Source organism: Mauremys mutica, chromosome 1 (assembly GCF_020497125.1).
Source record: "Mauremys mutica isolate MM-2020 ecotype Southern chromosome 1, ASM2049712v1, whole genome shotgun sequence".
In the NCBI taxonomy this organism is placed as follows: Eukaryota; Metazoa; Chordata; order Testudines; family Geoemydidae; genus Mauremys; species Mauremys mutica.
The window spans coordinates 316,632,681-316,657,314 of NC_059072.1; the positions used below are offsets into that span (position 1 = coordinate 316,632,681).

General features: G+C 39.3%; 1 protein-coding gene across 1 annotated transcript in view; it reads right to left on the bottom strand.

The window, feature by feature from the left end:
• The window catches only part of FRY (FRY microtubule binding protein), a 398,333-nt gene that overhangs the window by 118,072 nt on the left and 255,627 nt on the right, over positions 1-24,634 (bottom strand). Inside the window, exons 32-40 of the mRNA XM_045016361.1 lie at positions 24,374-24,484; positions 20,348-20,502; positions 16,455-16,554; positions 15,910-16,081; positions 12,584-12,840; positions 11,990-12,136; positions 7,730-7,898; positions 6,878-6,968; positions 4,750-4,832 (exon numbers count right to left, since the gene is read on the bottom strand). Of these exons, the coding sequence (XP_044872296.1) occupies positions 4,750-4,832; positions 6,878-6,968; positions 7,730-7,898; positions 11,990-12,136; positions 12,584-12,840; positions 15,910-16,081; positions 16,455-16,554; positions 20,348-20,502; positions 24,374-24,484 (1,285 nt within the window). The remainder of the gene's footprint in view (positions 1-4,749; positions 4,833-6,877; positions 6,969-7,729; positions 7,899-11,989; positions 12,137-12,583; positions 12,841-15,909; positions 16,082-16,454; positions 16,555-20,347; positions 20,503-24,373; positions 24,485-24,634) is intronic.

The window sequence follows — 24,634 nt, forward strand, 5'->3', positions numbered from 1 at the left end:
GTTTCATTATCTAGTATCTAAAACAATGTGCATGCTAAATTCAGTTCAGAATATTTGGCGAGAGGACATGGGTTTGCAATAACAAGTGAAGCACATTTAATTCCTCCTTCACTATGCTGAAAATGTAACACAGAGTCCAAGCAGGCAGCACTGAATTTTATAGGCTGCAGCTGAATTCCTTTTGTCATTTTTTAGTAGTTTAGGATCCAGATTACAAAACACCAAGCAATGGACTCTCTCCTAAAAAATGAGAATAAAGTTCAGCCAACATAACTGCCATGGCAAGGCATCTGTTGTACTGGGCCTTCTAGCAGTGACACATTCTTGTAACAACCAGCAGGTGCTGTGCTGAGTGATGCTACGAAGAAGCCAAAAATTAGATCTGCTGAATTAAGAGGAGGAAATAAGGAATGTGAAAAACATCTTCAGTGTGATACAATTCTTACAATAGGGATAAAATATTTATTAAGCTTCTCAAATATCTATTTAGTTTAGCTTTAGTGAGAAGCTGTTGTTACATTAATAAACAAGATATTTATCTATAAATATACAGAAATATCACTTATTTGCCTTATAAGACTTGTGATCATTAATTAATGGTTGCCAAGTGCTTTACACATGAAAAGTGTTATACAGCTATTATTTATTATTATTGAATAATCTATTTAATATACAGAACAATAACTACTCTATTAAATCTATATTAAAGTCAAGATTGTCCCTGGTGCTTGGGAGAGTGTGTGTGGAACTCCTGGGTGAATATTTATGTAAGAGGCACAAGAAGCCTTCCACCCCTCACCTAAGATCCCTGCATAAAGGTCCAGAAAACCCACAGCCTCTGTGCCCAGAGGAGTACAGAGACTTCTCCTTGCATGTGCCCTTAAGCATACAACCTGGGACAGGAAGGGGAGGAGAGCAGATCATGACAAAGAACCCCTCTACACAAGCTTGCACAGCTGGCTGGGCACGCTAAAGGGAGCAGGCTGCATCATCAGAAAGGGACTTGTGCCACTTGGCCTGCATGATGGGGACCAGAAAGAAGGATTGGTCTGTCTACTTAGAGCTGTGAGTAAATGCCACACTCGAACTCTAAATGAGTACCTAGGCACCTCCATTTAAAGCAGGGGTGGGCCAACTTTTTGGCCTGAGGGTCACATCTGGGTATGGAAATTGTATGGCGGGCCATGAATGCTCACAAAATTGGGAACTGGGGTATGGGAGGGGGTGAGGGCTCCATCTGGGGGTGCGGGCTCTGGGGTGGGGCCAGAAATCAGGAGTTCAGGGTGTGGGAGGGGGCTTCGGGATGGGGCAGGGGTTTGGGATGTGTGAGAGGGTGAGGGCTCTGGCTGGAGGTGCAGTCTCTGGGGTGGGGCCAGGGATGAGGGGTTTGGGATGCAGGAGGGGGCTGGGGGTAGAGCAGAGGGGTTCAGAGTATGGGAGGGGTCTCCGGGCTGAGGCAGAGGGTTGGGGTGTGGGAGGGGGTGGGTGCAGGATCTGGGCTGGGAGTATGGGTTCCAGGGTGAGGCCAGAAATGAGGGGTTCAAGGTGCGGGAGGGGGCTCTGAGCTGGGGCAGGGGGTTGGGATGTGGGGAAGGGGGCTCCGGGCTGGGTCTGAGGGGTTTGGAGTGCAGGAGGGGCTCTGGGCTGGGGTTGGAGTGTAGCGGGAGAGTTGAGGGCTCTGGCTGGGGGTGTGGGCTCTAGGGTCTGGCTGGGGATGAGGGGTTTGGGGTGCAGAAGGATGCTCCGGGCTGGGACCAAGGGGTTTGGAGGGCAGGAGGGGGATCAGAGCTGGGGTAGGGGGTTGGGGCACGGGAGAGGACCAGGGGTGGCGCTTGGGGTGAGGGTAGTGTATGGAGCCCCCCGGCTGCCCTTACGTCCCCACGGAGACCCTCATTTTTCTTAATTAAGACTTTGATTTGCCTCTCCCTTACTTGAAACTAGCAAGATCTTTTTGGGATTTTATAGGATGTTATAACTATCATCTCAGTTTACTGTAACTGTATCTCTGATCCATCCTTTTAATTGTGGAAAGCAACATGAAGTTTTTGGTACCTGATGGTGTGTGATTAAATTCATGAGTTACTTATATAAAATTCAAGTTGACAGCTGCTAAAACTGTAAGGAAAAGAGAATGAAGAATCCGAACTAAGGTTTTTTATTTTGTTAACATGGAAAACAGAGGGTTGGATGGAAGTGTGACTGTATTCCATTTTGGGTTTGTGGAGTGGTGGTGTATTTCCCTCTTTCCTGAAGTCTGCCAAAACTTTTCCTTTTGAAGCAGTTGTTACAGAAATGTTTAACTTAGTATGGTTACCCCTTTTTCGTTTGAGGGTTTAGCCAACATTCACCCCTTTGAGGATTGTTTCCATTAGCAGGACAAATTGATATTAGAATTAGGTATATCTTTGATGAAATCCTACTTATTTATGAAGATGGTATACAAAGTCCTGTTTTCCTCAGGAAAGTTGGACTCAGACTATAGTTTGTAGTTTCTTGCTCACAATTCCAAGCCTCTTTCCAACCAGCACTCTGCCCACAAAGATCTCTTGACTTTCTCTAAGGGCCACGCTGTAAGGAGTGGCATGTGGGTGGTCAGGTCTAGTGGTCAGAGTCAGGAATCAGGAACTGTAGCTGGGGGTCAGCGCTGACGACAGAGTCAGGAATCAAGCCAAAGGTCAAAGCAGAATCAGAGGATGAATGATGGGTCAAGTTGGATTCAAGAGTCAAGCCAATGGTCAAGTTGGAGCCAAAGTCAAAAGTAAAGAGTCAAGCCAGAGTTGGAGTCGGGGCAGGGCGGAGGAACAGGGACCTGGAGCAAAGCAGGAAAGCAGAAACCAGGGACAGAGGAGAATCTGGGATAAGGAGGGCAGGAATAGGCAGGTAGGCAGGGCTCAGGACTCAAGGTCCAAAGTGGCAGGCAACCAGCCAAGGATCCACCTAGTTACTCAGACAACTTCCTGGTTCTCATTCTGTAGCTCTGATAGCCCCTTTTGTCACCACTTCCAGTGAGCTGCTGGGTGACGGCTGTGGTCTGCACACTGCCTGGAGACTTATAGACAGGTTCAAAACCTGCAATCCCTCTCTCTCACACACACACCCAGTGCTTCTCTTGCTCACCCACCCTTCCTCTCTCCCACCCACCTCCACAATCAAACCCATCCTCCTAGCCCCTATGTTTGTATTCAGTATAGTCTTTGGGAGGTGGCTTCCACTGTTTCGGCTATCACTAAACAAACAGACACTGCCTGAATATTAGGTTGCCAGCACACCCGACAGCTTCAATGAGGTTTGTGACGGCCTGTAGATCAAAGACATGCTGCTAGAAGCCACTAAACCTCCAGCAAAACAGTACTAGGAAGAGAGGGAGTGACTGCGACTCCTGGATTTTATTACTGGTTCTGCAACTCACTCATGTAATCCCAGGCAAACTGCTATTCCTCTGAACCCACTTTGCCCACAGCCCGTGTTGTGGAGAAGTGTTTCAAAGTATGAATGTTGTTCTGTATTGGAACATAGTTCATTAAAATCACATTAACACTGCTGCATTAATTAACCTTTGCAGCAGAACTGTCAATTTTCTGAAGAATTCAGCACTAGCAAGCCACACAAGTGAAGGAAAATTGCAGCAAAATGTAGGTTGAGTATGTTGCAGAATATGTATTTAATTAATTAATTTTTATAAATATTTACTGGTTTTCTATTTGTTCACAATCATGCAAAAGCAACTATTTGTATATTTAAAAATAATCAGAATACTTTATTACATTACATTTGATAAGTTTCCTATTTTTTATTATGAAAAAAATTGCCAGAAGAATTTCATTTGGACAACAGAAGATATAAAACATTATTACATTCATTATTCATGTTGAACCAGACAGTACAGTATGGCCAGACCCAAATCATTGATCTATTTAGCACTAAGACACACCACCAGGGCCACTGCACCATTTGACCTTGGTTTTTTTGTATCAGTCAGGAATAAGGGGCTGTATAAAGGACTGGCCTTTCTAAGATGCAGTATAGGGTTTAAATGAAATCAGAGTATCAGCCTCTTCACAGTTCATTGCAAAAATGAATTCATACTACCAGACTTCCCAAACACCTAACATAATTTAGTAAATAACTGAAATACCAGGTGTTTCTTGATACTCTTTACTAAATAAGTACCAAGGGCCAATTTATGGTCAGTTCAGAGTAGGTGTACGGGGGTGACAGAAACAGCGAGCCCTTTCTACTTTTTGCCCAACACAAGCGTGGAGCCATAATTAAGTTGCAGGTAGTGGGGAATGGAAGGGATGGAATATGATTTGCTGACATGACATGTCTTGGTGGGTCCCTGGACCTGCTCCCCATCTCCAGGTAGAGGGAGAGTGCTGGTTACTTCTGTTATATTGATGTGGTAAGTCCCTGTGTTCCCCATAGTGCACCTAGAACTTTTATAATTTTCAAAGTGAAAATGCCTCCAGCCAGGCACTGCTGCTTACATGATATCTCACTTCCCCCATTCCAAGGAAGCTCTGCCTGTGCAAAGGCTCTACTGACTCCTGAGCTAGCAAAAGGAGTTATCTATAACATCAGTTTAAAGGTAACAAGGTGACACAGATAAGCCACTGGAATGATAGCTTCCTATGCTGTGACTAGACTATACAGACAGCTTTATCGGGTGTTCTCTTCAAGTCACAAGAAACATTTCCTTTCTCACCAATACACTCAATAAATTGCATAAAATGGAATGTCAGCACTTACTTTTATCATCATCATAAGATCCTCCAGAGCTATTACTGTACCTTGATTCTAGTCGAGTATGTGCTCTGATTACATTACTGAACCTTGAAATACAAGAAAAATCTTCATTAAATGCTTTATTTAGACAAAGCAAACCACTGTAGTAAATGCTTACTCTGACTAACTTTGCACAGACCACCTTAAGCATGGCATTTCCTACTTTTCAAGTACAATCTAAATAACATTCTTTTAGTTTAGTGTTTTTCTATGCATACAAATAAGGGTAATTGGCATATTATTGTGGCATTCTTTAAAAATACCCTGAAAAGTGTACTAAAAGATATATTTTGAGGGGAAAACACATATGAAGAAATGCACAGTGTCAAATTCTATCCTCATCTGAATGCCATAATTTCAAGAGGGCTGCCTGGATGATGAAAAAATATAGCTAGACAGACCGCAAATAAGAGAAAGCGGTCACTTTGAAAACCATGTAACAGATGCTGACAATACAAACACATAACTGTCACAATATAACATGTTAATGTCAAAATGCATTGATATCAAAACAATACAGTATTGTGATGTCAGAGAAAGAAATCACATCACAAGACAAGACACAATGCAACATCACCTTGAAAAGCTATGGTGCAGCATGATGACATTGTGCCAGACCAAAAATTTTTCTAGCCAAGTAAATGGCATTTCACACATTACTCAGGGTTTCCTTTTATGTGATATTGTGTCTTCAACACAAAAACTAAACTATTTTCTACTTACTTTCATTATATGTTATTCCAAAACAGGCCTGTGATTATGACAGCAGATGTCAAATCTTTTATTACTTACTGTAGAAATTCTTTATCATAATCATATTTAAAGAACAATGACTGTTGGAGACAAAGTTATCCACAACATCTGCTCTGGTCACCTTATTATTTAAAAAAAATGACTACAAAGAGAACACTAAGAACAATTCTACATCTGTGTATCGAAATATAGCAGTGGCTCTCAACCTTTCCAGACCACTGTATCCCTTTCAGGATTCTGATTTGTCTTGCATACCCCCAAGTTTTACCTCACATAAAAAACTATTTGCTTACAAAATCCGACACAAGAATACAAAAGTATCACAGCACACTATTACTGAAAAATTGGTTAGGCCATATGTAAATTTTATGTGAGACAGGAAACTGTGAAATTGCTGGCAGGTTACAACTGGGGCACATAATGAAAAATGTTGTATCAATTGTTCGCTCTGCCATTTAAAAAAAAACAACCAATTAATACAATATACCTATAAACAATTTTTGTACAAAAAAATAAGAAGGCTACCCAAAGGCAAAGAGATTTATTTTCTTGTTGCTCACACACAGCATCTTTCTGCTCCCTATTCTGAGACCCCACATTCTGTATTTGTGCATTTGGTTTTTCTTCCCTAAGTGTAGCACCTTACATTTGTCTTTGCTGAATTTCATTTTGTTGTCTATAGCCCAGTTCTCCAATTTATCAAGATTATATACGTACAATAAGAAATGAAAGATGCAGAAGGCTGGAAATATATTAATTGATTCAAGATTGCTAGGCAGAATATTTTTCAGATGTAGAAAATAGTCCTTCCAATATCTGCCATCTCATCCTAAAAAGGAAGAGTGACACTGACCTTCTCTGCACAGTCAGGAACACTGGTGTGCACGCAGATTTTCGTACTCTCTTCATGGACTAAAAGAGTATGGGATCAAACCCAATATTTTAAAAAGATTTTAAAATTCTTTTTTTTAGTAAATTCCCCCACTTCTCTTTCTCTTCTCCAGTTGGTTCCTACAACATGAGCTATGTAGCACAAATTGCTCAATTTAGGTGTCACACATACCTAGGCTGTACCTACAATATTAGGCTTATGTTACTAATCAACTGTTTGAAACAGGAGGTTCTGCAGCCAGCTTTTACTGGTTTCCTGAATGACTATTTAAAAACATTCCTCCTGGGATAAAAACAATGCTTATGGTCAGAAAGATCATCAGCCAATCTACATCAGTGTGGCTCCACTGAAGTCAATGGAGCTTGGTTGATTGACATGAGCTGATGTCAATCTGGCCCTTAAAATATTTTTTAAAATGCGCACATTTTGGAGAAAGAGTTTACAAACCTTTCATCAGTTTCCTTCACCATCCTGCTCTCCTCTATATCAGGAAAATTGTCTTGGCCAGCTACAACAGTATTACTGCTAGAGGTAGTTCCTGTATGCGAGATGACAACAAGCACACCCATTAAATAACATACAGTCTTTCCATGAGCTTCTTTTCTTTCATACTAAAATAACAATAAAAAACTTTACCTTTAATGTCAAAGGCCACAGTAAAATTGTTCATTATGCATATACCACACACACATTCATATCCATGCAACACATACATGTGTTTTAGGGTCTTGCTTCACATCCTAAAAAAAGTGAGTGCTCAGAGTCTTGCATGTCCTGTAAATTTGTGTTCACTGTTCCTTACTGACTTAAAAAGATGCAGTCACGGTTTGGTACAGTTCATCATTTATCTGAACTGGTTCTTCTATCATTAATATTACAGAACAGTATGCGACCAGCAATCCCATGATCACAGCAGGTATTCCCCAGCGCCCTGGTTTATTGACAAGCTAGCACCTTAACTGTGTTGCAGTCCTAGTTTTGAAAGTCTAATGCAACTTTCAGAACATGGTGGTCAAAGAGAACATGACACTATGACATACACCAGATCTCAAGCTCAGTCTCACCAACATCCTGCTGAGCACCAGAGAAGCAATATAGTAGGCTGCACGAGAGAGAACAACTAAATGAATCTGTCATTCAGTGCATGTGTTTTGCAGAGCATACAGCCATTCTAGTAGCTGCTGTGACTTATAGGTGTCATCATTATATATTTGTATTACCGAACGGAACTGAACAAAGAGACTGAGACTAAAAAAAAGGTATAAAGTCATAGCTGAAATAATAACGCTTAGCTCATACCAGAAGCAACAGCTGAGGGCTTGTTGCTGGCAGTAAAGCGGTAAAAAGGTGGATTATCACAATGCTGGACAATAGGGTTTACTGGATCGGTCTGCTGCAGTTCAAAAAGCAGCTCTTCCATTGTTTGAATAGTGTTATTCCGACACAAATATATGGCAACCTTTTTGATCTGAAGGAGAAAAAAAGACATTTATTAGTCTCTACACAAAATAGATAAAAACTAGAATAATTCACACAATAAAAACATATTACTTTGCAATAACTAAAAGGCTAAAATGCATATATTACTGTTGAAAAAGACACCAGAACAATGTAACTGAATTAACTGTACTCATATTAATACGAATACAACTCCCTTTTGATTTCAACATACTTTCTCTTAAAAACAAATCTCTGATCTGGTTGCTCAATATTATTTGGTTATTTTTCTCCATAAGCCAACATTTTTAATATACAGAATGTAATTAAAAACTCTGAAACTAGCATTACTAGAATTACGTGTGAATCATATTCAGGGGGTTTATCTTTTGATTACATGAATACCCTCCAAGGTAAAGCTTGCCATACTTCATAGGCTCAAAGTTCCAAAATGTAAAGCAGAGGTCCACGCATAATTTCATGTGTACGTTTATGCATGCAATTGTATGTGAAAGTCAGGTAATTGCACACACAAATGGTAGGTAAGGATCCAGCTAGCCATTTACACATGTGATGAGAGACAAAGGTATTTTCAGAAGTCTTGAAAATACATATCTACATAAGTAAACAATCAATCACAGTAAAGTCAATAATGCGTACCATACTGAGCCTACTCCTACTGAAGTGAATGGCAAAATTCTCACATTTGTTATCTTCTAATTTATTTTACTCTTTTTTAACCCTAGAGAAAATGTACACATTTAAAGGTTATGCTAAAGTAACTGAAAAAATGTGCTTGTTGTACTTCACTGTGAGATATTGTAGGAGTTTCTAAAAAGGAAATGTTCTTCACTAATCATTTGTATTGTGATTAGAAATGGGCAACACCTTGTCTATAAACCTTGCACTGCACCCTATAAAGCCAGGGGAGCAGAGCAGTTCATGTGGCTGCACTAAGAAAACAACACTTAAAAGAAAAAGAAATAAAAAAAGACCAGCCAGCCACCTTTAAGCAATCTTTGCCTCTTTAAAAAAGCCAGCCAGTAAAGTGTTAGAGGCATTGCCTTGTGCCCATTGAGCCAGAGCATATGGCTGAAGGCAGGAAGCAGCTGGTGAGAGCCAGAGGCACACTGATTCCAAAACAGAGAAAGGTAAAGACGAATAGATAATCTTGCAGCAATGTGGCCTTTTGGATTCTGCAAGCCAGAATGCTGTGGATAATTTGTTGGTATTATCTTTAGTTGCTAATTATTTTGCTCTCTGCCATAGACGATGCATAGGAAGGGCATGTGGGGTCAAGTGCTCCCGTCCACAGACTTCTGCTTGGCCTACCAGGGTGGAGGGGAGGGAGAGGGGCTCTGTCCTTCTCCCACTGCGCCTGCCCCCTGGCACATTTGGCCTCTGTCCCTGGCAGCCGGGCCTAGGCAGGGAGCGGGAGGGTGGGGGAACCAGACATTTCTCATGCCTGCCACTCTGGGTCGCTGCTCTGTGCAATGTGGTGGCTGCTTGAGAGACAGCCTGGCTGGGGAGATGGCAGCGGCAGAAGGTTGCCCCCCGGCTTGAGCCCGGCGGCTGGGGACAGGGGCTGAGTGAACTGCAGTCCCCTTTTCCCCCTGGCACATTTCCAGCTCACTTGGCCCCTGTCCCTTGCAGCCAGGCCTGGGTGGGGGGCAGCCCACTGCCACCATCTCCACAACCAGGCTCTCTGAGGCAGCTGCCTGGAGTGGCCAGCTTCAGCTCCGTGAGAAGAGGCTCCATACCACTCCTCGCCAGGCTGCCAGGGAGAGCAGAGCTCAGTGTGCTGGGATGGGGGAGGAGGAGGTGCAGCAGGAGAAAGACAGAGCACCCAACCCCCTGCTAGGGTGACCAGACAGCAAATGTGAAAAATCGGGACGGGGGTGGGGGGTAATAGGAGTCTATATAAGAAAAAGACCCAAAAATTGGGACTGCCCCTATAAAATTGGGACATCTGGTCATCCTACCTGCAGGTAACTCTGGTGGGGCAGGGACAGCGCTGGGCACAGGGCAGGGCACAGGATGGGGAGAGTCACTGGGCAGAGGAGACACATGGGGTGGTCATGTGTCCTTTCCTTTAGATTGTGACCCCCGCCCAGTATGGGGAGGCACAAGTCATCTATGCTGTCTGAAGTATATTGTGTTCTCCTTGTTTCTATTTAGGATAGGGGTGAGTGGTACACTATTGCCATTTCAGGTCTAATTTGGATACAACAAATCTGAGTGGCTACAGGTTTTAACAAGCAATTGTCCTCTAGGGATTTACTTCTCCTCCTTGGCTGCCACCATCCTTACTGTCTTTCTCTTTAGCAGCAAACTCACTCACCCAAATCTAGAATGCTGCTTTAGGAGCATTTAACTTTTTTTTTTTAACATTAAAAATGTTCAGCTCTCAGACCACATGTAGAAGAATAGGAGGAATGCTGATATCCCTATTTCTACAATCTGTACCACATGTGCTAGACTGGAGGGCTAGGGCCGCTGCAGGTGCTCGGGGGGAGGCATCCAAGGACCCCCCACTGGTGCCTGGGGAGGCGGGCAGCAGCATGTGGCCTGGGATCCCCACTATTGCTGGGAAGGGAGGGGGTTTGGCGGGGCTGGCAGGCTCCCTACTTGGCTCCGCACAACTCCCCAGAAGCGGTAACACTAACAACCATCCAGCTTTCGTTGCACAAAGATAGAGTCCACAATTATAATATATTAAATTAAAAAATAAAAGGGAACCAAAAAGATGTGTAGATAATAATGAGGACATCTTGTGATCCTCTATTGTCTTCCCACAAACTCTCCCCCATCCTTTGTTTTGCTTACTCTGTTATGGGTGGCAAACTCCTAAGGGCACGCCTGTCATTTTAAACTGTTTATAAAAAACCATGCACACCTGTGATGCTATTTAACTAACGTAATCATTGTAATGATAGAGTCTGATTTTCTTAGTATGGGAACTACTAGGGACAGTCAAATAAGAAACTGTAATTCTGCTGAAAAAAGTAAAAAGCACTAAATTTTGATTCAGTTTCTCCCAACCACTGAAGAGCTAGACAGAAGTGGAGCTATATTACTTCACTCAGAAAAAAACCTGTTTTATTCTAACGGCAGCAACAGCAGCAATATATTGTACAACTTGACTCACATACAAGAAGGCACAGTTATGTAACCAATGACAGCTATGCGGGGAACAAAAAGGAATAAGCTGACATGCTAAACTTTACAATTTCCACTAGTGTTTAAATTGACATCCTGAATTGCACCATAAATGACTGATATAAGGTTCTGACTCAGCAAAGCCCTTAAGCACATGCTTAAGTTCAATTGACTAAAAGGAGTTTTAAACACTTTCTTAAGCGCTATGCAGTGGGATTTTTGAAAATGCTTAAAAGGAGTTAGGCACCCAACTCCCATTGACATACACCTTTCAAAATCCTAGCCTTGTTAAAGAAGGATGGACTTCAGCATATGTTTAAAGATAAGCACATGATTGGTGCTTTCCTGAATTGGAGCTAAATCCTTAAAACGCACAAACACTAATATTGGAGATAGCATGAATATATTACCCTATTCCTTTTATAACTTTTCATTGTTTTAAACCCTTGCAAAGTTTAGCATACAGGTTGTCTAAACTAGCTGCCTGCTGGGGAAAGTTCAAGGCTTTTAATATTTTTAACTTAGTTAATTTTTCATGCAAGTTATTTAAACTTGGAAGAGTTCCTTTCTATCAAGTTCATAACATGTTGTATGTACAAAATGAATATCTGTTGTGTAAATTCGATACTGAAAAATGGTTCTGATGTTTGTTCACAATGATGTCAGCAATTAGTGGCCAGCCACTGTTACTGTTGCACTATTCTCCGGCGCTGACAAAGCTGAACTTAGACAAAACTGCTATTTTTACTGGTGGCGCTTACCCCTGCTTGAAACCAAGTAAGTTCCACTGGTGCAAAGAGAGCCTCTGATGGCACATTTTATCTGTTTGCCTTCAGCACCTGGGCTCATTTACTCTTCCCAACTCACCTAATTTCAGCAGAAATTCATTTTCTACAAATGCTGTTTTCTTCCTTAAAAATACAATGCAACCAACGGCAAATAAAACAAAACACAAACACTTACATAAGGTAAAAGGATGGTATCACTGCTAACCCCACACAAGCTAATTAGAAATTGCAATGTTATTCTAAGGTTGTTGCTCCATTTCTCATTGTTGGCCAAGGCATTCCAGACATTTTCCATCTCTAGCCCAGGAACTTCATCTCCATACTGTAAAGAGGCACAGAGATGAAATTTTTGAAAAGGTGCACTAAACATATCATTAATTTAGACATTTAGAAGAGAAACTAAAGGTATGCTATTTTACAACATCAGCTCATGCAAAATCAATAGCAAAACATAGTAACAAGATGTAGAGTACAATTTTCAAAAGCAACTAAGGGATTCAGGAGCCTACAAACCAGTCAGAAGTGAAATGGCATTTCAATGGGACTTGGGCTCCTAAGTCACTTAGAAACTTGTACAATTCTTTACTCAGAATGAAATTCACATTTAGACAGAGAAACGTGAGCATTTGTGCTCATGCAAAATGTCAAATATCAATGGGAAGAATTCTAGACACACTTTTGTTTTTGAGTTTGCACTATGCAACTCAATTATTTTTGAATTTTTAAAAATATCATAGCTTGAATATTTCAGAAAACAGTTTTGCTTTACCTTAGCTGTCATATACATGAGATTATTAAGCACCAACGATGTGGCCTCCGGAGAGCCCCATCCATTTCCTTTCAGTCCATATGTGACAGCTATTTCCCCTTCCTTGTCCTTTATTTCATCCTCTGGGGTGCTAGGGCTTGAACCTGGGAGAAGAAGTCTGCTGTCTACAAGTTCGATGTTATGAAGCCATGGTAGCAGATAGGTAAGCATGATCTGTCTTCCATTTGGATGGGTTGTTGGGAATCGTTGACTTACCTCTAAAACAGTAAGCATTAAAAAGCATCAATCATTAGTCTATAAAGATAAGTAGAAGTATACTGAAAAAATTACATGCTTAGCAAGCCTGATTGTTTCTGTTTTGCCACCTGATGACCTTAATCTTGCAAACTAAGGGAATATTATCAAAGCACAAAAGTAAATATTTAAGTATTGGCAGGAGGAACATACATTAATTTGATGTAAGCTACTAGTAAGCAATGTGTCAGAGGTCTTAAGTGCAAAATAAATGAGGTAAGAATTTTGAATTTAGAAATATAAATTAAGAAGTGTGTTCAAGACATGACCTATTATAGATTGCTGTGTACTGACACACACAGCTAAATGTTTGCAAACACAAAAAATAGGGCAGATTTGACTAAATTATTCTAGAATTTTAAAAGCTTTTGGAGAATTTTGGAAAAATTTCAGTAGTGTTCTGTAAATATTTATAGTATTCTGATATCTGGTTATAACTGTTGCATAAGCATCTATATTTCCTAACTGTGGCCTAAATCTCAAGGCATTTACATACATTGACTGTATAAAAACACATGTGATTATCACTAATCATTAATGATATTTCTATAGTAACTAGTGTATTTCAAAAAGAAAACTAGAAGAAGACAACAACAATAAAGACAAGGCCTAAACAAAATACATGATAGAAAAAAATACGTCTTCAGAATACAATATAAATAGGACCCTACCAAATTCATGGTCCATTTTGGTCAATTTCATGGTCATAGGATTTTTAAAATAATAAATGTCATGATTTCAGCTATTTAAATCTGAAATTTCACAGTGTTGTAATTGCAGGGGTCCTGACCCAAAAAGGAGGTTTTTCTGGGGGCTGGGGTTTGCAAGGTTATTGTAGGGGGTTTGCGGTACTGCTATCCTTACTTCTACACTGCTGCTGGTGGTGATGCTGCCTTCAGAGCTGGGCAGATAGAGAGCGGCGGCTGCTGGCCAGGAGACTAGCTCTGAAGGCAGAGCCACTGCCAGCAGCAGCACAGAAGTAAGGATGGCCTGGTATGGTATTGCCACCCTTACTTCTGTGGTGCTGCTGGTGAGGCGCTGCCTTCAGAGCTGAGTGCCCAGCCAACAGCCATTGTTCTCTGGCTGCCCAGCTCTGAAGGCAGCGCAGACGTAAGGGTAGCAATACCACAACCCTTCTAAAATAGCCTTGTCTCCCCCGTGAAGTCTGTATTGTACAGGGTAAAAGCACACAACAGACCAGATTTCATGGGCTATGATACGTTTTTCATGGCCATGAATTTGGTAGGGCCCTAAATATAAAGTTTTAATTCCTTATCTGTGACGATCTATTTAATTCACAAATGATTCTGAGTATTGTAGACACACGTTATAGAACACGATTTCATAAAAAGTATGTGTGAGTGCATATTATACACAAATACACAATACACATAAACACAAAATGTATGCCATTAAAAAGTCATAATTTATCAATAAGGAAATATGACCCTGTAGTTAAGGCACTGGACTGGGGGGGTTCAGGAGTCATGCCACAGATTTCCTGTGTGACCTCAGGTAAGCCACTTACTTTCTCTGTGCCACAATTCTCTACCTGAAAAATGAGAAAATAATACTTGTTTCTCCCACCACAGTCCATCTTGTCTTGTAAACTCTTATGAGGAGGGATTGCCTCTTGCAATGTGTCTGTACAGGGTGTAGGTCTGAACAAAGGAGCCCTGATCTCAACTGGGGACTCTAGGCATCACGAGAATGACTCCATTAATGACTGCTTCTTGAAGCAGCCAGCCCTGGAACTCACAAGGGGAGGCAATTCTTGATTTAGTCCTAAGTGGCGTACAGGATTTGGTCCAAGAAGTGAAAATAGCTGACCTGCTTGCTCATAGCGACCATAATGTAATTAAATTTAACATCCTTGTAGGGAGGGAAATACCAAAGGAACCCAGCACAGTAGCATTTAACTTCAGAAAGGGGAACTACACAAAAATGAAGAGGCTGGTTAAATGAAAATTAAAAGGAACAGTCACAAGAGTGACATGCCTGCAAGCTGCATGGAAACTTTTAAAGAACACCATAACAAGGCTCAAACTATATATATACCCCAAATGAGTAAGAGAACCAAAAAAATGCCACCATGGTTAAACAGAGTAAAAGAGGCAGCTAGAGACAAAAGACATCCTTTTTAAGTATATGAGAAGCAGGAAGCCTGCCAAACAATGAGTGGGGCCACTGGACGATTGAGGTGCTAAAAGATAACTCAAGGAAGACCAGGCCAATGCGTAGAAGCTCAATGAATTCTTTGCATCAGTCTTCGCTGCAGAGGATGTGAGGGAAATTCCCACACTTGAACCATTCTTTCTAGGTGACAAATCTGAGGAACTGTCGAAGACTGAGGTGTCAGCAGGATCAGATGGTATTTAACCAAGAATTCTTAAGCAACTCACATATGAAATTGCAGAACTTCTAATTATGGTATGTAATCTATTGCTTAAATCAGCCTCTCCACCAGGGTGTGTCGTGTGTGTGTGTCTGGAAGTTAAAGCTGGACTGGTATAGACTAGAAATAAAGTGCAAATTTTTAAGTGAGGGAATTAACCAGTGAGGGGACAGCCCAGGATTGTGAGGACACAAAGCTGCCTTAAAATCACCACAGTCAATGACGTTGGAACAGTTTTTATAGTGAGGATGCTGAAAGCCATTGAATAAAACTGCAAACCTTGTATATGATGGAAACCACTTCAAACCAGGGGATGCTGCCGTACCCCCAGCACTCCTAGTTCCGGCACCCCTGACCATAGCCCCTTTCCCAGTCCACCCCCAAGGACTGCATACCTTGAGTTTTTAAATATCAACCACTGTACTTTGCATATGTCTGCAGGCAATTGTGTATCTAATTACAAAGCACTTTGCTTAATTTTACTACAATAGAATTGGAATATCAGAAATATCAATAGAACAGAAATATCAATCTAACTGTTATTCACAACTTGAAATACACTAACAGGCCACCATTTGTACACTACATAAAAAACAAATATTGAAAACATTTAAAAAAAATATCAATAGACAGGTACCTGAAAAAAGTGGAAGGGTGAGCTCAGGATACATCCTTGCTAGCTCATATGAAAGAAGTGCCAATGATACACTGTAAAGAGGTGGTAACGGGCCATGTGTACCATACAGGATACTGCCAGGTCTTTGCTCAGTAACTTTCTTTGAATAAACAAAAAGCTTTGCCTCAAGAATCTATGGAAGAGAAGAAAGTGGGCAATGAAGTGACAGGATTTCATTAGTGCACAAAACTTTCACATTTCAACTTTAACAGATTAAAAAAATAACATAAAGGTCTACGTTTCACAGTAAAATTTCCAAGTTGCAGAAATATTATAAATAATCATTTGCATTAAATGTTTATACAAGTAATCACTGCAGCATTTATGATTATTATTATTTACTATATTTATTACTGTAGTGCCTAGTCGAGGTTTCAAAACAAAAAGTAAAACACTCCAATCAAACTGTAATATATGGTAAGAAGTTCATGGTGAAAACAATGATAGGGCCACTTGCATTTGGTTACTGTTTTAAAGGATATTTTTTTTAAGTAGCTGATACATGCCTGCATAAGTTGCATGGAAATTTCATAAATCTCTCTGTTGGTGTCGGATGCCTTGAATAGCACTAGGTTTAAAAGTGTCACTATATCAAAAGGATAGTTCCTGGAAGAATAAATAGTACATTTTTGTCAACATTAGAATCTCAGCTTAAATTCACTCTGATCTCCTATGTGTAATAATGAGCTAAACAAAGATATCACCTCTGTTTTTTCCACTTCTCCACCAGACTATAGGAAAGGGAGTTATTTACTGATGATACATACTCCTGAGTCAAGTGGCCATCTGGTGAGGGAGGGATGGACAATTACCTTGAGACAATAATTAGGAATGCACTGCAATTGCCTATTCCATAAACCTAAATTCTTTTTAAATATAGTATCTGTTTTTTTATAAATTAACTCCCAAGAGCAAAGATAGTTGGACAGAGAGTTTCCAGGGATAAAATATTCTTCAAGCAATTCCACTGACAGTTAAAATAGCCTATTCTGGAAAAGGATCTATTCCTCAACATGCACATTCTCAGACATTAAAGTTAAAGAGAACTCTCTATCAGACTGAAAAGTTAATGAAGGATAAACATGAAGAATGGGACTGTATTGGCACAACAGATGACAAGCTCTTGCTGAAGAAATTCCACCATCCTAGGTATTCAAAATTTAGTGTAGAGTGGATAAATAAGAGCAGGGTCCTGAAGGGACTATTGCTAGAAAGGCAATTTTCCATGTAATGTTATTTGGTCTTGCACAAATCTAGATTAGAGATTTCTCCCTTTTTCCATGTGGATATGCAAATACACTACCTTAGTTTTAGCCAACATAAAATTGTGGAATTTGTATATCTATCACTTTGACCATAATAAATACAGAACTAAGGGCCTGTTTACACTACAATTACAAATGAGTCAGAGGATCTGATTACAGAGTGTTCTCTCCAGACTTACTTATGAGATTGTTCCAAATTGTAACACAGACATGATCTTAACCATGTTCAGTAACTGACCTACAACCTTTTTCATTATCTTGTCTATTAGGCTGAGTCTTCACATGCAGATTTAGGATCCATAATTCACCACCACTGCAGCTCCACCAGTGGAAGCAATGGCAGAAGCTATAATGTAGACAGGACCCAGGAGGTTTTTACCACCGAGACTAGGATAGACAACATGGTGGTAAAAAATACCTGAATCCTGTCTACATTGTTATCATCAGTTGAGATGCTGTGGCAATGAAATGCAAGTCCTAAATTACCTAGTGTAGACAAAGGCTGCTGGGTTGTTGGATGGACACATAGTGATTTCAGGGACATCTTTACTAAATCCACATACTAGTGTACCCCAGTTCTGCTGCTCCATGTCAGTCTCTCTGGTCCTTCCCCAAACTGGTCCCTCCCACAGTTCACAAAGTTCAAATAATCCCCATCTGAGGGAGCATCTTGAAAGAGGAAACTATCAAGGGTTACAAAAGCATGCCTAAGAGAATCCAACACAAAAATCTAAAGATTAGGATAAAACAAGATGACATTAACAGAATAATTATATTGTAGAGTACATTGATACAAAATAGAAAGAACTAAGCTACATGAAAAATAGCAGTAAAATGGCCAATAAATAAATGTAGTTAAAAATAAAGAACACTGGCTATCTGGCATAGGCCTCCTCAAATGAATTTGACAATCATATGAACTGGTTTGGTCAATATTTGCAAATCTGTGGTGCTGCTAAATCCATATTTAGACACCTAAATAAGTGGTATAATTTTCAAAATGGTGAGCATCTAGCAATTTCCTACTTCTTAAATAAGTGTTCTGATTTTTTTAATGTACATAAATAAAGATTCAGATACCTAACCTGTAGCCTCTCTTATGTAGTACGATGGAGGCTTTATAGTTTTGCCTCAAGGAAAAAGTCTTAACTGACTACTGGCCAAGTTGTTGCCAAAGGATATGCCTTCCAGGAGTTTGAACCCAAGTAAAATCCCTGTAATTACTAGTTGAAAAGAAACAGAAGAAACTGTAAATAAATGTTTTCAATTACTCCAGTATTCCAGTCTGTAGGGACATGATTAGTGAAACTCCAGAACACATTATTTACAGTATCACAATAGAAATGTAGCATGGGAGACCATTGGCTGGGACAAACTCAATTTTTTAATGGAGAGGATTTTTTGTGGAAAAAGAGGCATAAATTATGCAATACTACATTGCTTATTTACAGCTGGATTAAGTGGAGGTCCCCCTACACTTATTGCTAACTGAGGGAAGAATGGAATATGGGAAATTGCCAACCAGTGTTTAGTATTAGCTAAACTCTCAACATAGCTCCCCAAATAGGCAGAAATGTGAGTTTCTTCTTGAAAGTGATCATGCATTTTTAACTATTGCCAATGGCACATAAATGAAACCCTTTCCCAGGGTCCTTAGTCCTATCTAATAAAAATCTGAGGAGAAAAGACGGTAGGTGAAGGGCTAGTATTATTGTGTTTTCTTTTAAGATAGCAAAACTGAATCTCAGAAGCTACTAAATCCACAAGCATAAAATTCCAATCATACTTTTTAAATCTCAGGGTAATGCAGCTTGTACTTGCAGCTGTTTCTATAAGAACAAAATAGAGTTTTTTTACAGATATACCAAATTCTAAAATACTTAGCATGTTTTGCTTTGCACTGTCCCACACATTACTCTCTCAAAACATACTGATCAGTAAACTGTTTTGTCAAGAAATCTCAGACTAAAATACATCAGGACTTCAAATGCCTAATCAGATGAAAGCTATCCTTTATTTCAAAATAACTGTTAAACCTCTTTTCCACTTTAATCTTGAAAAGATACTAAGAAGAAAACAAAACAAAACAAAAATGTTTATGCAGGACCTATACAAAAAATCAATGTTTTGTGCTCCCACTCTATTAACATAATTGATAATGCTAATCCAAAAACAAAAGGTAAGGAAACTCAGGTCAAATCCAAGAGCAGTTAGGAAAAGGACAAAAGTAACTGTTTGGCAAATAAGAACATAGAAAACATTATTTACTTTGAAAGTATTGGAAAAATCCATCAAAAATTGTTTTGGCACCAGGTTTAAAAATGGTGTTACAAATAAAAAGGTTTAGGCCCTATTTCACCTTTCTGTGCATGGAAGGGTCAGAAGTTCAAATGCCTACACAGCAACAGGACACTACAAGGGGCAACTTATCACATGCTCAAAAAATGTGCCTCAGACCTGTAAGAGAGTGACAGGGAAGTGTAGCCTCAAAACATTGTGTAAAAATACATTACATGGGAATGCTAGCGGCAGTTCCATAGAGAACTTGCTCAACACCCTGTGTTGAGCCACAAGACTCTTTGATGCTTCAACACCCTGGTAACTCCCTTGCAGACTTGATCACATACACAGACAGTGACCACTGGCAAGGCAGAGATTATTTTTTTAACCTTCCCCCAATACTGTGCTGACTTTGTCAGTATAAATAAGCATGTTTGCAGAAGCATTTCATGTGGTAAGAGACGCTCTTCCAAACTTTTTGCACCTGGCCCCAGATTTGGTCCCTTTTCTCCTGTTTGCTGCAAAGTCCCAGAGGGGACTGTTATTCAGTGGATGTTCTAAGGCAGCGTAACACTTGGCTATGCAGATGCTTCACTGTTCCCATTCACACAAACATGAGTTTTTTTCTGTGTCTTTCATAGCATGCAAGCCAGGGCAATACAGCAACCAACAGCAGACACAGCTTCAACCATTATTTTTAAATTTAATGGAAAAGAACATTTAGAATCTGTTTCCAACAGAAACAAGTAGGATTACACAAAATATCTAGTGTGTAAACATCTTAGAAATAGCAGCCCTGATCTTGTTTCACATTAACTGCCTCAGGGACAGTCTACTTCTAGGTTTATTAATACCTGCTTCCGCACACAGTCGCAATGGCTTTGAAGCATCCAGAAGCAAGCTGGTATGATCCAGTATAACACCGATCTATAGCCCAGTTGAAAAGATTTACTTGGTCCGGATTTAGTTCCAGCAACAAGACAACAACTTCACATCCAAGCTGATGAACCTGAATACACACAGAATAGCAATTATTATTTTTTGTAAAAAACAAAAAAGATCCTCCCAAGGTTTCTTAAAATTATTCAGGAAGATAGACACAAAGTGACAAGACTAATCTGCCTTTTAAATGGAAAAAAAAAAAGGACCACATTTATTGCGCACTATGGAGAAAAATAAAGTGGCGAGTTTACCATAAATGCATTTTATATATACCACAGCATGGGATTTAACTCAGTTTGGAATAGTCCACACTTCATAAAAATGTCTTGCACAAAACCCATATATGTTAAATATATTTTTAAAAATAGACCTTCAAAATAAGGGTTGAAGCATAATATTATGATTACGCCCAAGACCAGTGTGTCAGGAGATCTGGGTTGTATTCCCAGCTTTAACACACACTTGTTGTGACAGTGGGTAGCATTTATGTGTCTTTGCTATACACCCTGTAAAACAGAGATACTGCTAATTTTCTACCTCACAGGAGTGCTGTGAGGCTAAATCTATTCATGTTTGTTTACTTAAAGGATTAAGTTTGGACTACATCTTTGTGTTTCTTCCATTGCAGGTAATGTAGAAGCACAAAAAATATTATTATTATTATTGAGATTTTGTCACCAAATGAGGCTAGACTCACTGTAAAGACTCACACTAATATTCAGTTTAAACACCCGAGGCTGAGTTTAGCATAAAGGGAACACAATAATAAAAAAAAAAGACTATCTAAGATTTTACTCTGGTTGGGTTTCCTTACCCATTAAATGGTGACAATTTGCCTTTTGTGACTTAATGCATCCTTTATATGTATTGATTTTCAACTGGTAATTTAAAGTACTGATGGTGAAAAACTAATCACAGGAGGGAAAGTACTTTTTTCCCTCCCCTGCAGCTCTGACCATTTAGCATCCCATCCATAAATCCCCTCAGTGGCTTTCCTCACCTACAATGTGTGGACAGAAAAACTATGTTGTTATGGGGGACTTCAATTTGGGAGAAAAATGTGGGGATCTCATGCAGTCAATTGTAAAACATAATTAGAATTTCTAAAAATTATAGATGACAATTTTCTAACACAAAAGGTATTGCACCCAAGATAAAGTAACACTATTTTGGATCTCACATTCGATGCATGAAATTAACCATTGGACTGGAGGTTAATGGTTGTCTAGGGATGAATGGTTATGACGTGATTACATTCAACAGGGGCAAACAGAGGATAGTCCCACCCGTAATATATATACTTGGAGCTTCAAAAGGGCTAATATCTCAAAGCTGAAGAAAATTATCAATGAAATTGACTGGTAAGAAAAATTTTGACAGAAAAATGTGAATGAAAACTTGGAATTCTTTAAGAAGAATGTATTAGATGGCAAAAAGCCATGGTTACACAATCAAGAAACAGAACAATCTTGGCTAAAAGCCAATCTTAGTTCAGCAGTAAAGTGAAAGCAGCAATTAGAAATAAAAAAACAATATGTATCAATTGGAAAAAGGGGGAAATAGACATCAATCAATATAAATTAGACATTATGAAGTGCAAAAAATTGATAAGGAAGATAAAAACATCAGTGAAAAATCCATGTTTGGCTGGGCTAAGGACAATAAGGAAATTTTTAGATGTTAGGAGCAACAGAAATCTTAGCAATCATTCAATTATTTAATTGAGATGGAAAAATTATTAATGATGCACAAAAAGCAAATGTGTTTGTGACAATCAGCATTCAATAAATATTTCTGATCTGTATTTGGAAAGAAGCAGGATGAAGTACTTATATCATATGATAATGAAGAAGTAATTTTGAGTTCATTAGCAACTGAGGAGGATGTTAGACAACATCTACAAGGGATAAACTTTTTTAGATCAGCAGGCCCAATAACTTGTACTCAATAGTTACAAAAGAATTAGCTCAGGAAATCTCTGGCCTGGTAATGTTTATTTTTAATAAATCTTGGAATACTGAGGAAATTCCAGAAGACTGGAAGAGTGATAATGTTATACCAGTTTTCAAAACAGGCAAGCGGGATGACCCAGGTAACTAATAGATTGGTACTCTGACATCAATTACAGGCAAAATAATGGAAAAGTTAATACTGGATTAAATTAACAAAGAATTAAAGGATAGGAATATAATTAACGCCAGTCAGTCAACAGTATTTTGCAGAAAACAAGTCTTGTCAAACAAATCTGATTTTTTTTTATGAGATTACAAGTTTGGTTGATAAAGGTAACTTCGTAGACTTCTGTAAAGTGTTTGTCTTAGTACTGCATTAAAAATTAACACTGTACATATAAAGCACACCTTAAATGAATTAAGAGCTGGCTAACTGACAGAGCTAAAAAATTAGCTGTAAATGCGAAATCAACATTGAATGGGGGTGTTTCTAGTGGGGTTCCGCAGAAATTGGTATTAAAACTGATGCTATTCCACATTTTCGTCAATGATCTGGAAATAAATATTAAATAACTGTTGATAAAATTTGTAGATGACACAAAGATTGGTGGAATGGTAAAGAATGATGTGTACAGGGCAGTCACACAGAGCAATCTGAATCACTTGGTAATCTGGGCCCATTCAAACTAAACATATTTTAATACAGCCAAATGCAAAATAATACATCTAGGAACAAAGAATGCCTATACCTACAGAATGGAATGGGGGACTGTATCCTGGAAAGCAGTGACTCTGAAAAGAATCTAGAGGTCATAGTGGACAAGCACCTCAATATGAGCTCTAAGTTCAATACTGTGGCAAAACGGGATATTGAGATCATTGGATATACAAATAGGGGAGCAGTGAGTGATTTTTACCTCTGTATATGGCATTGGTGAGACCAGTACTGGAATACTGCATCCAATTCTGGTCTCCACATTGTAAAGAGGATATAGAAAAATTGGAGAGGATGCAGAAGAGAGCCACAACAATTATTCGAGGGCTGGAGAAAATGCCTTATCATGAGAGACATAAAGAACTCAATCTGGCAGTTTATCAAAAAGAAGATTTAGAGGTGACTTAATTACAGCATATAAGTACCTTCATGGTAAACGGAGGAAGATTAAGCTACTGCGAATTTAGGCCACTTTACTTCTGAATGAGAGCATCCACATGGGATTTCATGTGCTTGAGCTTCACACCTTTAGTTGATTTGGCTTAACTTTTCTGAGTGTTTCCGACATCAGGGCAGAAAGTCTCTCTTCCCTTTATCATCTAACCAGAAATGTCTTTAGGGCAGAATCATTTTAAATGCAAAAATAATCTATCAAATTAGTATTCATGGAGTTATTTTCAAACACTAACAAGTCAATAAATATTTGGTTGTTACAGATCCAGGATATAAGGTAAAGACTCATCCTCCAATTCTCTGGCCTTACTTTTTCCTAAAATGAGTAGTTTTTTTGCCGCCTTCTGAAGATCTGCCCACTCACATTGACTCACTCAGATTTGCCTCACCAGCAGCTACATTACTGAGCAGGAAATGATTTTATATTCTTACTTCACAAGGCCTGGAAGCAGGTGGGATGGAAATACTCCAAACAGAAATATAAATACTTTTTGAGATCATACTGTCCTTGACCTTTGGATTAGTAATGGATGAAAAACCTAAAATATTGCTACAAACGAGTGTGAACCTCATAACAGAATCCTGTTTACTTTAGTATGCTACATAAACTGTGTGTCCTGAAATAATACAATTCCTTTTACTATTTAAACGTTATTGTGATACGGTTCATTATGAATTTGTAATTGAATACTGCACGGAGCTATTGTTTTCTGTTCAAAACAAAGGTCACAAAGCCTACTGTCATAGAGTAGACTGTATTCAACAAGTACAGAGTTTAAAATCATTTAAAAAACATACATTATTGATGAGATACTTACTCGTAAATCTTGACAAGCTAGAATGTTATCAAGCCATTTATAAAGATAGCCATCAGGGGAAAGACCCACATTGTCAAATACAGGGCCACAGCAGAGTACAGCTGACATTGCCTAGTAATACAGAGAAATCTGTTAATTAGGCAAGTGTTTAACATTTGTGAATGTGTTTAACAGACTGTGCTTGCAAGACATTTCCAATTGCTACCTGTTTTTAGTGAAATAGTGCTTTTTTGCTAAATTTCAACATTTACATTGATCTAG